This window comes from Saccoglossus kowalevskii, chromosome 16, assembly GCF_978046115.1.
Source record: "Saccoglossus kowalevskii chromosome 16, keSacKowa6.1, whole genome shotgun sequence".
NCBI lineage: Eukaryota > Metazoa > Hemichordata > Enteropneusta > Harrimaniidae > Saccoglossus > Saccoglossus kowalevskii.
Genome location: NC_140656.1, coordinates 1,745,735 through 1,762,606, shown reverse-complemented (window position 1 = coordinate 1,762,606; position 16,872 = coordinate 1,745,735). Strand labels below are relative to the sequence as shown.

The 16,872-nt window shown below is 34.5% G+C and overlaps 1 protein-coding gene and 1 long non-coding RNA gene across 2 annotated transcripts in view; both read left to right on the top strand.

The window, feature by feature from the left end:
- Window positions 1-16,872, top strand: part of LOC100378420 (phosphatidylserine decarboxylase proenzyme, mitochondrial-like) — a 48,881-nt gene that overhangs the window by 2,991 nt on the left and 29,018 nt on the right. Inside the window, 2 exon segments of the mRNA XM_085491581.1 lie at window positions 3,001-3,125; window positions 11,607-11,803. Coding sequence (XP_085347707.1) covers window positions 3,001-3,125; window positions 11,607-11,803 — 322 coding nt within the window.
- LOC146733602 (uncharacterized) lies at window positions 3,468-4,567 on the top strand. Its single transcript, XR_014926652.1, has 2 exons — window positions 3,468-3,917; window positions 4,394-4,567. It is a non-coding gene; the product is annotated as an uncharacterized LOC146733602 (long non-coding RNA).

Here is a 16,872-nt window from a genome sequence, read left to right as displayed (position 1 = left end):
CAGATATAAATATAATATAAACAAAGCCAATATGATCATATATTTTACAAACAAAGAATGATTAAATACCAAAATAATAGAAATCAATCCCCTGTCAAATACTAAATACTTATACAAGTCTATGATATAGGTAATACAGTAAAACAAACGAACGAACAAGTTTGTAAACAATATAGCTAATCTGTGTTGTATACAATAACATGACTTGTTGATTTCCACACACATGCACACACACACGCACGCACGCACGCACGCACGCACGCACGCACGCACGCACGCACGCACGCACGCACGCACACACACACACACACACACACACACACACACACACACACACTGGTATTGATGCCTATTTAAAGTCTCTCACATATATGATGTGTAAAAATGGACAAAGATTTCACAGGCCTGTTTGTTTCTTGTAATGTTATAACAATGTAGCCACTTTGTCTGTTGCTATTCTTATGTTTGAAGGTTATTGATAAAAGTTATATCGCATGACAGTCATTGATTCCAGCACTATTCACAACATCAATTTGTATACATCCCACTGAACTGTAGTAATCATGGTGCTCTTAATTAGGACACCTAGGCCTATTACCCCCCCCCCCCCCGCCCCTAAATGCCAATAATCATCTAATATTGTAATTAGATTCTTCTTAGATTGTCCCTCCACACCATATATTGTCCCTCCACACCATATATTGTCCCTCCACACCATATATTGTCTCTCCACACCATATATTGTCCCTCCACACCATACATGTATATTGTTTCTCCATACTATATATTATCCCCCACACCATATATTGTCCCTCCATACCATATATTGATTCATCAGCCATATATTGTCCCTCCACGCCATATATTGTCCCACCATATCGTATATTGTCCCTCTTCACAATACATGTATATTGTCCCTCCATACCATATATTGCCCCTCCACACCATATATTGTCCCTCCACACCATATATAGTTTCACCACATCATATATTACCCTCCACACCATATATTGACCCTCCACACCATATATAGTTTCACCACAGCATGTATTGTCCCTCCATACCATATATTGCCCCTTCACACCATATATTGTCTCTCCACACCATATATTGTCCCTCCGTACCATATATTTTCCCTCCACATCATATATTGTCCCTCCACACCATATATTGTCCCTCCACATCATATATTGTTTCACCACACCATATATTGTTTCACCACATCATATATTGTTTCACCACACCATATATTGTTTCACCACATCATATATTGTTTCACCACACCATATATTGTTTCACCACACCATATATTGTCCCTCCACACTATACATGTATATTGTTCCCCACACCATATATTGTCCCTCCACACCATATATAGTTTCACCACACCATATATTACCCTCCACACCATATATTGTCCATCCACACCATATGTAGTTTCACTACAGCATATATTGTACCTCCATACCATATATTGCCCCTCCACACCATATATTGTCCCTCCACACCATATATTGTCCCTCCATACCCTATATTGTCTCTCCTCACCATGTATAGTTTCACCACACCATATATTGTCCCTCCACACCATATATTGTTTCACCACACCATATATTGTCCCTCCACACTGTACATGTATATTGTTCTCCCACACCATATATTGTCCTCCACACCATATATAGTTTCACCACACCATATAATGTTTCACCACACCATATATTGATTTACCACACCATATATTACCCTCCACACCATATGTAGTTTCACCACAGCATATATTGTCCCTGCACATCATATATTGTCCCTCCACACTATACATGTATATTGTTCCCCCACACCATATATTGTCCCTCCACACCATATATAGTTTTACCACACCATATATTACCCTCCACACCATATGTAGTTTCACCACAGCATATATTGTCCCTCCACACCATATATTGTCCCTCCACACTATACATGTATATTGTTCCCCCACAGCATATATTGTTCCTCCACACCATATATAGTTTTACCACACCATATATTACCCTCCACACCATATGTAGTTTCACCACAGCATATATTGTCCCTCCATACCATATATTGCCCCTCCACACCATATATTGTCCCTCCACACCATATATTGTCTCTCCACACCATATATAGTTTCACCACAGCATATATTGTCCCTCCACACCATATATTGCCCCTCCCTACCATATATTGTCCCTCCACACCATATATTGTCCCTCCCTTCCATATATTGTCCCTCCCTACCATATATAGTTTCACCACAGCTTATATTGTCCCTGCACACCATATATTGTCCCTGCACACTATACATGTATATTGTTCCCAACACCATATATTGTCCCTCCACACCATAGTTTCACCACACCATATATTGTCCCCCACACCATATATTGTCCCTCCGTACCATATATTTATTCATCAGCCATAAATTGTCCCTCCATGCCATATATTGTCCCACCATACCGTATATTGTCCCTCCACACCATATATTGTCCCTGCACACCATATATTGTCCCTCCCTACCATATATTGTCCCTCCCTACCATATATTGTTTCACCACAGCTTATATTGTCCCTGCACACCATATATTGCCCCTCCACACCATATATTGTCCCTCCATACCATATATAGTTTCACCACAGCATATATTGTCCCTGCACACCATATACTGTCCCTCCCTACCATATATTGTCTCTCCACACCATATATTGTTCCTCCCTTCCATATATTGTCTCTCCACACCATATATTGTCCCTCCCTTCCATATATTGTCCCTCCCTACCATATATAGTTTCACCACAGCTTATATTGTCCCTGCACACCATATATTGTCCCTGCACACCATATATTGTCCCTCCATACCATATATTTTTTCAGCACATCATATATTGCCCTCCACACCATAATATTCCTTTATTTGAAATTAGTAACATTGTCAATTTAATTTGCATATACTCAACATCATTTGTTTATTATTGCAGACATTCTGTTCAGTGGCTTCCAAAACGGCAGCAGTACTTAACACTATCACATCCAGTTCTCAGAAAAAACACGTTTCAAGGACATGTCAGTTGGACACATCAGTCAATCAAGTACTATAGTAGTGGTGAGTTCATAGATGTAGTAGTAACGCTAGCATTTATCGAATGTATACATACATAATATGCACATGAATGTTGACACCCCCTTTATACCAAAATGAATCTATTGTTCAAAAAATACCAAGTCAGCAAGTCACCAACTGCTGATTGAAGCGAAGGGGTCGTCACCTGCGCACACGTTGTAGTTGAGTGATGATAACTATGCACCCTAAATGTGCAAAGGCTCGTGGGTAGACATTTGTTTGTAAACAATGACATGCTATGGTTATCTGCCATATGTGCAGGTGACGAATCCCCTCACTTTAAACCAGATTTTTTAGTTTTTGGCTTCTGTGTATATACATGCTGATATCTGTCTGACTGTCTTTCCATACATTTGTACATCTAATATCTTTGCACACACCTTGTATGCTAATTTTGCTTTGATATAACATATATAGGTACAATCTGATTAAAATCTGATGTAGTGTACGGGCTTTAATTATTTTGGCTATAAACTTATTTTAATTTTATTTTTTATTACTTTTGTTATTAATGCCCTTTTATTTTATTTTATTTTATTATTTTACTTTGATTTTGATTTTGTGATTTTTTTAATTCCGCCCTACCTACATCTGAGCCGATGCCAATGTAACGAGATTTCAACGAGACCCACTATCGACGATTTTAGTCAACGAATCACAGACCTCCTTCTATAGCGCACATGATGACGTCACCGGGCGGAGTCGGGTGGCAAACACTCAAATAAAATGGCGGATTATACCGACGTTAGCGACCGAGAATAACACGGCTTTACGGTAAGTTTATCATTGTCAAATGCAACGAAAGTCATTTTTATGTTAATATTGTGGCTCGAATGGTTCGACTTTAGATCGTTATTTTGCATAGTTATTCTGGGAGTGACGATTTTGTTTCCACCGTTTCGACCGAACACCAGTGTCTTTTTCCAGTCGCCTGCCCTGGAGACGGGTGATGTTTTGTTGAAGATCGGGCCAACATCGTCTACGGTATTGAAGCCGTAGCTGTAAATATTCATCAAATTGTATCAACATTTTGTACATTATACAATAACTCTTTATTAAAGTAATTGAGCTGATTTGGACTGGAATAAAATATTTTTTATTTGGAACACATCGCAATTGATCCAATTTTCTGCGTCGATGCCGTGGGCCGGTGACCGTTATACAATTTAAAATCAGTTTGCATTGTTTACTATAGCTGTTTACAGTGTTCTAATCATTACGATTTACTTATTTTTTTGCTTCCATTCTAGATAATTATGCTCAGTGATGTAAAATTGAAGCGATGACTGAATGAACGAACCTTGGCTGGCGAAGATGTATCTGGAAGTGTACACATTTGTTGGAAGTAAAAAAAATGTTCAATGTAATGACAAAAATTGTAAAATGCTGAGGAATTTCTTTTGCAAATAAAAATATACTAGCAATTTTCTATTAATGGTTTATTCAAGTGGGCAAAATATAATGTACAGAAAGATTGCCCGTAGAGTATCGCTACACTGAAAAGTAAGCAACCGACAGCCTGTATAAAAGGGGGGCTGTGATTGGCTGTTACTTACGCGAGATTTGAACGGGACTTACATAGGCGTCGGATCAGATGTAGGTAGGGCAGAATTTAAAAAAAATCACAAAATCAAAGTAAAATAAAAGGGCATTAATAACAAAAGTAATAAAAAATAAAATTAAAATAAGTTTATAGCCAAAATAATTGAAGCCCGTACACTACATCAGATTTTAATCAGATTGATATAGGTACTACATGTGGACTTCTCTCAGATTTGTTCATTTTGTAATGATATCTTCAATTCTCTAATTTTGGTGAATATTTTTGTCATTTTTGTTAAGATGTGATATTTTCGACATCTTGTTAAAAACTGCAAGTCTAATTGCTTTGATATTACATATATAGGTACTACATGTGGACCTCTCTCAGATTTGTTAATTTCGTGGTGATATCTTCAATTATCTAATTTTGATGATTATTTTGGTGAAAAGTGATATTTTTTAATTCTTGTTGAGCAATTTCAGCCGACAGACTGCTTGTTTATTCACCCTGACCAACAAACATGGCGACAAAAAAACTTGTCTATCACCAAATTAAAAAGATTTAAAACGTACAGTTAATTATAGATTCACACATATATACAATGTATATGACATCATTTCAGATTACAACATTAAGTGAGCTTTGAGATTACTCCTTAGAACTACACAGGTAACCAAGCGTACAGTTATACCACTATGAATTTCTAAGAGAAAAAATAACAGGATTATTATATTGTTCTTGTTGTATGAACCGGGAATTGTTTATTTTAGATGAGCACAAATCGCCTTCATTTTCTGATAATAATTAATCCATCATCATTCATTTTTTAGCTTGTTTTCATTTTAATATTTTTAGAGACGGGCATTTGTACACGCATGCATGATAATTCATGGGGAAATCCTATTTAATATTTCAAGTGGAAATGTTTACCGCATATTCAGTACTTGTATCGGGTTGCTAGTAACCCAGAAGATGCTTTAGACGTACAGTTGCCAGGCAACAAGTCATACAATACTCTACTACTCCTCATCATGTGTTTTCAACCTGGCGCCGTTTACACTGATGTATACCTCTGGGAGTGTTTCTACCTTCCGTCACCTTAACTTGGCCTTGCATTAGGTTGGAAACTGCTGCTTTTCTTTTTTCTACTGGTTATGGGGGAACCTGTAACCAACATTTAATTCCTCTGTATACATTTCTCCGAGGTCAGAAATCAACCCGGTTAGGTGTGCTCGCTCTCCTACTTCAATATTTGATGTTAATGCAAACAAATGATGATTCTGTCAACTCTGTTCTTACTCAACTACGTTTGTGTTTATTGAATTATATGAAATACAAGTTCGTATTCTGATCTTCCAATCTCTGTAATGGTTCAATCATGAATATTGCTTGGCTATAATGGATGATGATTTTGTTGGAGTGGCTTTTTTTACTCTATTCACAATGAATGGAAGTGAATCATAGCATGACACAAACAAATAAATGTACTGCATTAATATGGAACAATGTTTTTATATTATATTGAAATTCTCAGGAATTTTTCAACTTGTATCTGAAGTGGGTCATTATATAATGCTTCAATTTTGTTGGATATTTCATTTTCATTATTGAGCTCACAAAATATTAAATTGAAAAACAAAAAAATTTCATCTGTCGATCAAACTCTACTTTTGCGTCTGCCTTCGAACTTCACATACATGTACACCACATGTTGTAGCTTGCTCTACCGATTTGAACAAATTCGAGTTTGGAAAAATCATTTAAATATACAGCTTTGTAGTATTCAAGTACACTCTGTTCTCTGCGACTCTGATATCATTTGTCAAACTGTTCCTTCACAAATCCTTCTTTTAAAGGTTGGTTTATAAGACAGAGAAATTTATGAATCAACACACTAAGCATTTGCATGTTTCGCTGTGATTTCCCCAAATTACAAGTAATTGAGTCTCAACCCCTATGGATCAAACTGAGTGACAAACTCGTCTGGTATATTCACATACATTTTTGTACCCGGTATTATCTATGCACATCACAACCATTGCACAATTATTTTCAACTGAGTATCAAAATCTTGTAAATATGCTGTTTTCAGGGTGTATATTAAAATTTAACTAATGGAGTATCATATTTCCTCGCTGATAATCGTCAATGAGTAATCTTCCTCATATTCATCAACGAGTAATCTTCATCCTGTTTTTTCTTTGAGAAGAGAGTTGGCTCAAGGGTTGCGTTATTGCTATTACAGTTTCCTTGTTGTTTAAATCCAAATTCTCAGAAGAACATACAATATGATTATCAATACAATTTAAAATCAAACAGTGGTTATCCGGTAATTCTCGATTCCCGAATTAGCATCAGACGTGTTGTAATTCTATTTGCCCATACGTAACCTACCTAGCAATGTGCAAGGGTAGGACAAAAATATAAAAAAGTAAATCAGCACCGGTAGACATGCTACCCCGAATTTTAAACTGTTTTTTAGCTCCGCTGTCGACTTTGTCGAGCGGAGCTTATCATATGAGTGATTGTCCGTCGGCGTCCGGCGTCCGTGTCAATGTTTTACTTTTTCGACTTCTTCTTGAAAACTACAAGCCTGAATGCTTTGATACTTGGTGTATATGTACCGGTACCTTGGGTAGACCTCTCTTAGATTTGTTCATTTCATGATGATATCTTCAATTCTCTAATTTTGGTGAATGTTTTTGTCATTTTTGGTAAAATGTGACATTTTCGACTTCTTGTTAAAAACCGCAAGTCCAATTGCTTTGATATTACATATATAGGTACTACATTTGGACCTCTCTCAGATTTGTTCATTTTGTAATGATATCGTCAATTCTCTAATTTTGGTGAACTTTTTTGTCATTTTTGGTAAAAAGTGATATTTTTGACTTCTTGTTAAATACCTCAAATCCAATTGCTTTGATATTACATATATAGGTACTACATGTGGACCTCTCTCAGATTTGTTCATTTTGTAATGATATCTTTAATTTTCTAGTTTTGGTGAATATTTTGGTCATTTTTGGTAAAAAGTAATATTTTCAACTTCTTGTTGAAAACCGCAAGTCCAATTGCTTTGATACTATACATTTTGTTCATTTTCTAATGATATCTTCTGTTCTTTAATTGAAATGTGCATTGCTAACAGCAGAGCTATCTCAGCCGAGAGGCTGCATGTTTAAATTTCAACTTATTTATCGAAAAGACTGAATTATAATTCCAAAAATACACACCTGAGCTTGCCAAAATTAGTAGTTATCTGACCGTAGACATACCTGGAAGCTACAGACAACCTTCAGACAGTGTGCATACAGTGAATACAAGTTTGGTAGTATATGACTTCAAACTATGTGATGATCACTTTTGATCTGTCCAGTAGTACCTTATACTGTGGAGATTTGCACATTATTATGTGATAATTTGCATTATAACAATTGTTATTGTGTTATTGTATGCATTAGAGCTTGTCACATGATTGCTATTTGTGTAAATCAATATCTTCTAATAAATCCTTGCATATTAATAAGGTAATTTGCATATCAATTGTTTTCAGCTTTGTATTGTATTGTACTTATTTACACCAGAAAATGATAATATACATAACACAATTAATTTATCAGTATTTATATCATGATATGGCGCAAAATTATAGTTCAATTACTAAATCTCAAAATTAAATAAATAAGTCATTGAAATTGCCAGTTGAATATGAACATTATTTTGTTGCATAATAAACAAATCACTAAATTTAATAAATAATTTTCTACAAAATAAACTAATCACTAAACAGTCAGTCAATCAAACAAATATCATATCAAATATCAAAGTTAATCATATATACGTATATGTTATTTTTATGCTCTATCCTGATATGGTGAACAATCATAATTCAATTGAATATAAGTCACTTAATTGCAAAATAAATAGATTAATATTTTTTTATAATCACAAAAAAAAAGCGGGGACTTATAATTCGGTCTGTGTCCGTGCATCTGTCCGTGCGTCTGTCCATCCGTGCGGAGTCATGTTTCAGAATCCTCTGGAACAATTCTGTTCATTCTTTGCATGTGCCTAGTACTTTATGTGGGACATATGCACATCCAGTGGTTTAGCGATTCAATTCAAAATGGCCGACTGGCAGCCATCTTGTTTTTAGAAAATGTTGTATTTTGGACATGCTTTGTCAGTTTTCATTCAAATTTGGTACTTAGATTATACAAGTTAGGATACATGTCCTCCGACCATCTGTGCGTCCATCTGTGCGTGCGTCCAGCCATGAGTCTGTCTGTGTGCATGTCCGTCCGGAGTCATATTTCAGAATTCTTTGGACCGATTCAGTTCATTTTTTACATGTGCCTAGTACTTTGTGTGGGACATATGCACATCCAGTGGTTTAGCGATTCAATTCAAAATGGCTGACTGGCAGCCATTTTGTTTTTTGAAAATGTTGTGTTTTTGACATGCTACATCAGTTTTCATTCAAACTTGGTACATACTTTATACTGTTAGGATGCGTGTCCATGACTGATTCCGTTCATTCTTTGCATGTGTCTAGTACTTCATGTGGAACATATGCACATGCTGTGTTTTAGCGATTTGATTCAAAATGGCCGACTGGCAGCCATTTTGTTTTTTGAAAATGTTGTATTTTGGACATGCTTTGTCAGTTTTCATTCAAATTTGGTATTAGATTATACATGTTAGGATACATGTCCTCCGACCATCTGTGCGTCCATCTGTGCGTGCATCCATCCATGAGTCTGTTCGTGCGCCCGTCCGTCCGAAGTCATATTTCAGAATTCTTTGGACCGATTCCGTTCATTCTTTACATGTGCCTAGTACTTTATGTGGGACATATGCCCATCCAGTGATTTAGCGATTCAATTCAAAATGGCTGACTGGCAGCCATTTTGTTTTTTGAAAATGTTGTGTTTTTGATATGCTATATCAGTTTTCATTCAAACTTGGTACATACTTTATACTGTTAGGATGCGTGTCCATGACAATTTGTTTCAAAATCGGATCAAGGATGGCCGATTGACAGCCATCTGACTTTTTGGCCTTACTACAGGGGTTTTTCTAGAAAAAATTAACAAGAGGGAGCGGAGCACACACAGGCGAGGGAGAGGAGCGTCCAAGCTAGCACAGAAACAATATGGTGGATCAACCTGGAAACGCCATAACGGAAGGCTTCTGTACCATTTTAATGGTGTATCTATCACCATTGAAATATTTTTAGAGTAATTTCAGTGTATTTGGTGTCCAGACACAATGTCAGCTGGTGTTGCTGGGAAGATTTCACAGAGAAAAAATATTTGAAAAAGATTTCATGTTGTACTGCAGCACGGAAGTGCGCGGCTCAAGAAATATATTTATACATGTAACTTTAAAGTTCAATTTGCATATGTCAATGCCTATTAATTATCTTTACTAACTAACTACTAACTAATCAGTATATTTTGTGTATATTCAAGTTCCTCAAATGAATTCAGACTCTTAATTATTTGAATAAACAGAGCACAAAGGGAGGCTGATATCATGCTAATGCTTGTCTGTATGAATGGATGCGTAGATGAATGTGTCAAATCTTGTTTCATCAAGAACCACTGGGTGGATTGGAATGAAATTTACACATATAATTTGTGATGAATTCCAGACCTGATTAGATTTTGGTACAGGTCCTTGCATATTAATTAGCTAATTTACATACCAATTTACATTTTTGTATTTATCCAAACAACTCCAATGAGTTAAAACTTAGTACATGCATACTGTTTGTGTAGTTTAGTCCAACACTATTTAGGAATTAATATCCTTACCTTAATTGGCTAATTTGTGTACTAATTAACTATTATCCGCATATTTTTTAATATTGTAACTTTTTTGATCATTGAATATCGTCTAACACTATGGAATTAAACTGCACACTTTAAATTTGCATATTAATTAAGTGATTCAGTTTGGAAACAATCTATAAACAGAAACACCTTATGGTTGTACATGTTTTGTTAGTTGTTCAGTAAAGAATATTAAATTCATTTTCTAGTATTTCTAGTGCAGTGATATAGATTTGTTTTCAAGTAACAAGACAAACTGGACATGGAGGTGGTCCAAGCAAGACTGACAAGCAAAAAGTATATTAAAGCTGCACAGCAGCTATGTCAGGTTCAAGTTTAAAGTCTGAAAATGCCTTAATATGTACTAACTGGTATTTATGTTATTTTTGTCAGCAAATGCTTTGGTCATACATGCTACACTCAAAATGGCGAATTGACTGGTTAAAACATTTGTGAGACACACATGCCCTAAAATGTGACCATTTTTTGCTGAAAATACAGGATGGCTCCCAAACCATATAACTGTTCAAAATTATTGAAAATCACAAAATGATGGTGAAATCATGTGACTTATAATTTTTTTATTGTCTGAAGGAGTTCAGTTGAGAGATGCAACATGCCAAATTTTGATGAAATAAAACTACAACAGAACATTCAGAACGCCTTGACCCTCAGAAATGGTTCAAAATGGTAATTTTGTTTTCTAGTTAAAATAACTTAAATTCAATTTAATTGAATGTATTTTGGCATTAGGGTTAGGATATAAAGATAGATTTGTATTCAGTAAATCACCCTACACCTAATGGCTCAACACATATTTCTTTAAATTGACTTTTATAATACTTTTCCAGTTACTCAATTTGGTTTTGAGTTTTATAGACAGCCCTCCAATAGATTAAATATGTTTTTTCTGTATACTTTGATATGGTCTAGAATAACACATACTATGGATGCATTAATTATTTCAATGTGTTTTAATTTCTCTTTTTACAGCTGGTAGTGGTTGTGTTTATTGGGTGCAAGTGCTGTTCATTTACTTGCAAGGTCTTGAAAGCCCGCTAATTTTGTTATCATTTACAGGCTCAGGGAAATCAGGGTTTGTCAGGTCCTACCGTGGTGTGAAAAAATACATCTCATCCTTAAAATGGGTGCCAATTCCCCTGGGTGTCGGATTCGCTTATATTTGTTACCAACAATTTGGTCGAATCAAAGAACGAGAAAAGCGAAAGATACAGCAGTCATCAAATCCAAATGATCTATTAGCTGCTGAGTATCAGGTGAGAAATAATATTTCAAAAATTTATATAAATTATATTTTATTATATGTAAAGATAATCACACAGGTTAGAATAAGATTATCATCATAAATGTCACAGCTGTAAACGCACAAATCCCAATTGGACAGTCCATATAATCAACATGCACACTTTTAGTCCTGAAGAACTATACAAAAAATAACATAAAACTATATTTATTTTTACTGACATTTAATTTCACTATTTTGAGCATATTCTCTTTGTTTGTCAGGGAAACCATACATTCTATTTTTATTTTACATATTCATAGAGATTTAACTGATTTTTCAGAAAGACTATATGTAATGGATGACAACGACTCGCATGGTGCAGCGAAATTAATTCTATGTGCTTTTTACAATAAAATTAATTCAATTGAAGACAATGGTGCATTATTTGTGTTATTTGTTTAACTTGTTAAAACATGACTGTAGTGTCCAGTAAAGACTCAATTACTTTATTATTTTGAATGTTGCCAAGATATCAACCAAAGCAGAACGGTAAGTCTAATGTTTTACAGTCTAGGTCTGTTCTCTGCTCTGATGAATTGTCAAACCAAAGCAAATTGATTTGTTGACTACTTCAAAACTGTCAATCAAATTTTTGTGTATAATGGTTGGTTAATCTCGCTCAGCTTTTTCAGTTTTCTCATTTTTATCATGTGAGTGATTGTCCGTCGTCGTCATTCATGTCAATGTTTTACTTTTTCGACTTCTTCTTGAAAACTACAAGCCTGAATGCTTTGATACTTGGTGTATATGTACCTTGGGTAGACCTCTCTTAGATTTGTTCATTTCATGATGATATCTTCAATTCTCTAATTTTGGTGAATATTTTTGTCATTTTTGGTAAAAAGTAATATTTTCAACTTGTTAAAAACCGCAAGTCCAATTGCTTTGATATTACATATATGGGTACTACCTCTCTCAGATTTGTTCATTTTGTAATGATATCTTAAATTCTCTAATTTTGGTGAATATTTTTAGAATGTTTGGTAAAAAGTGATATTTTCGAATTAGTGCTGAAAACAGCAAGTGCGATTGCTTCTATACATATTGTTCATTTTCTAATGATATCTTCTGTTCTTTAATTGCAATGTGCATTGCTAACAGTGGAGCTATCTCAGCTGACAGACTGCTTGTTTGAATAATAATGTTATTTGTGGTTAAAAATGCTATATTTCTTCTTGAAAATCACTATTCAGATTTTGATTTGATTCTAGGGTTTTTACACACTTAAAGAATCAGTTGTTAAACTGTTTTTGTTAAAAAAAAACATGCTTGGATTTAAACGTATTGTTACTACCAGTGTCAAATTTATCAGTTATTTCTAAATTGTACTTTATCATTTATCAGTCGACTAGTTTGAGAATTGTTATTCTTCACCGGTTAATGCATTTTTTCCATGTACATGAAAAACAATTCATTAAGGAATTACCAGTAAGGAAGGAATTAAAATGGTTAGATATGAAGAAAACATGCACTCACTAACAAAACTCACAATAATAATAATAATAACTTTATTACACTACTAAACTCCTTCAGAGGGTTTTTGTATGGTAAAAAACATAAATACAAAGAAATAAAAAAAACATACAATACATAAGAGATAAAAATAAAATGTTAGTAAAATAAAAGAAAAAATAAATTAATTACTTTCTGTGGTTTTAAAAATTGTGCTCTTTAAGTATTTTGCTAAAGCTATATTATTCTCCATAATCTTTTTAAATATGGAATTCACATCGATTGTGTAAATATTTATTGAACACTCATCAAACAGTTTTTTTCTTTGTTCTATATAGCCAGTACAAAATAGCAGGTAATGTTTTTCATCTAATGCTTTAGTGTTACATTTATTACAGTGTCTATTTTCTAATTCTATTTTAGGCTTTGTTCTTCTACCTAATTCTATTTCTAAGTTGTGATCACTCAGACGGAATTTTGAAAGCATTTTCCTGAGGCTGAAATTTGAAATGTTTTGCAAATAATTTTCCATATTATAACTTACTTTGAATAGTTTGTATGTTCTCAGTTTTGTTCCCCTATATTCATTGGTTTCACTGAAATTTAGTTCTTCTCTCCATCTTTGAATATAAATCTCAGATAGTCTGAGTTTTACTTTTTTTAGTATTTGATTCCAATTTTCCATATTGTGATCATTTTTTATTTTAATTAGATCATGTCCACGTGTAGCATTAATATTCCTTACCCAGTTTGAATTAATTTTTATCATATCATCCAGGGCTAATTTTAAAATGTGATTATCTGGCAGACTATATATATAGTCTATGCCAGTATTTAATTTGAGCCAAATTAATTTTTAATTTTACTGGTAACCTGCCAAGTTCTGCTTTCAAACCACTAATTGGCATCATTTTACTCACTCCTAGGATAAACCTGTAAAAATGACTGCAAACTTGCTCTAAACTGTTACTGTCAGTTGTGATTTCATTGGCCCAGATTTCTGCACCATACATAGGTATAGGTGAAATTAATTGGTCGAAAATTTTCAAACTAAGTGCTGGTGAGATTATTTTGTGGTTTAAGACTGTTTGTCTGATGCTGAAAAGAGCCTTCATTGATTTATTTTTTAACATAGATAAGTTTGTTTTAAATTTCCCATTTGGAGTAAATATTGCCCCTAAATAGCAAAACTCGCTATTAAACAGCTGTTATATCTTGGTTATTGATTTTAAAATTCATGTTTTTAATCAGTCTGTTGCTGCAATTAAATTAGAACTGGTTTATCAATTTGATCCCCAAATAATTCTGGCAGATCGTTCAGAAAAATGTTAAATAAAGTTGGTGATAAATTGCAGCCTTGCTTAACTCCACAGGTAGACTGAAATCCATCAGTTATACCCTCTGACAATTTAATTTTATATTTAATATCCTTATACATAGATTTTATTATTTCATAAAAGTTCCCCGTAATACCAATGTTTTGTAACTTGAGAAAGACCGCATCCCTCCAGATGCTGTCGAAAGCTTTTCTAAAGTCAACAAAACATGTGTATAACCGTTTTCCAGAACTGCTGCTTTTATTTTTATTATAAATTGTTTTTTCAACTGCTGTTTTTAACAGGAAAATTGCGTCTGTCGTTCTCCTGTCTTTCCTAAAGCCAAACTGCATGTCGGTACACAAATACACAAACAAAATTTGCAAAAAAAAAAACATAATTCAAGATATAAACACTGTTAAAAAAAAATTTGGAAGGTGTTGCTGTTCTTCAGGGAAACTGTTTTTAATAAATTGTGTTTTTGCTTTTCATTTGAACTTCCCGCAATTCATAAATTTGTTTATACGTTTGTTAGCCTCTCTCTTCTTGTAAGATATTCCGCTGTCATCTATAAAGTGAACATGACATTATAAAGTGTTCTTCATTCTTTGAACATACCTCACATATTTGTTTTTCATCTGGAGTTTTTGGTTTGGTATGTCTTCACTTTTTGATTTGGTAATTGGTGGTTAACGAGGCTAAATTTGTATTCTTACATCAGATTTTAAAATTGTACTTTGTTGGTCTATAATTTGTGGTACCGGTAGGTTTATTTTCTTTGAATGACATTTTATTGTGCTATACTACGGTATTTTGTATTGAGTTGTTTATTGACAAGCGCAGCCTCTCTCAAAATTTCATTTGATGTATTTATAATATTTTGCTTCCAGATTCTCAAATTCTATTTTGCTTCCAGATTCTCAAATTCTATTTTGCTTCCAGATTCTCAAATTCTATTTTGCTTCCAGATTATCAAATTCTATTTTGCTTCCAGATTATCAAATTCTATTTTGCTTCCAGATTATCAAATTCTATTTTGCTTCCAGATTATCAAATTCTATTTTGCTTCCAGATTATCAAATTCTATTTTCGCTTTCAGCACTAAAAGTGCTTTTTTCCCTTTCTGTTTAAGAATATTTATGGCCACTTTAAATTTTCCATTGCTGCTTAGTAACACTTGTAGATCCTAGAAGTCATTATAACCAGAGGTACATTACTTGGGGTTTGCAACTACGGTGACATAATACCAAGATCCCGTTACACTCTCGCTCTCACATAAGCGTTCCAACTCAAAACAAATGCGAATGCGCATGCCCGAGGTAACTAGGATACTGGGATGTCCAGGTGGATCAAAATAGCTGCTCACAACATGACGGATTACGATAACTATATTTTCTATACATTTTCGATGTATTACATTTTTTCACTATGAATGTGGTAATACATATGTTTTATTGTTTTATTACAAACCGCCTATGTCATGTCAGAAGATCGTAGCATCAGTCTCGCTATCTACGAGATGAGACTTGAATGGGATCTTGGCATGATGTCACCATACAGTACTATGTGTGTTGCAAACCCCATGTAATGTACCTCTGTTGTAACTTATATTATCACACATTTTATCAACATAGAATATCATGACTCTTTACTTGTTTCTGAAAATGTCACAAAAAAAGACCTTATGACTATTGAAAATGTCAAAAACATTTTGAAACAAAGTTTCTAGATTCCTTGGGTTGCTCGCATACCCATTTGTAAGTTTCTACTAGTAACCCCCCCCCCTCCCGTTGTACCATACTCTGATGATCCGTGGTCGACCCCTGTAACATCGCGCGAGTTATAGCGCCCTCAACTAAGCACCGGCTCATGAATAATACATCATTCAAAATCGGATCGTACGAGTTAGCTGATTCCTCACTTCCGTTCGATTCCTGGCTGTTCTGTATATAATACCAGAACCAGTAGATGGGCTAAGTGTACTTACCATTATAATCTCCAGGATGACTGAGTGGGTGCTGCTAGAGTATGTATTTCCCGATCTCTGGACGGTTGCCGTGACGCTCACCAGCATTATCCCCACTGTGTATTTATTGCAGTTGTGGAATTTCTGGGAACGATCGAGAATTCAGGTTCGTGTTTAGATGTTCTCTCTGGAGTTCGTTGTTGCCATGTTTATTTGTTATCCATATGCACTTGCTATCAGTTTCCTTTCAGTTAAAGTGTTTTGTTTTAGTACGATTTGTCAAAACAGCTCAAATAATGAATCAGA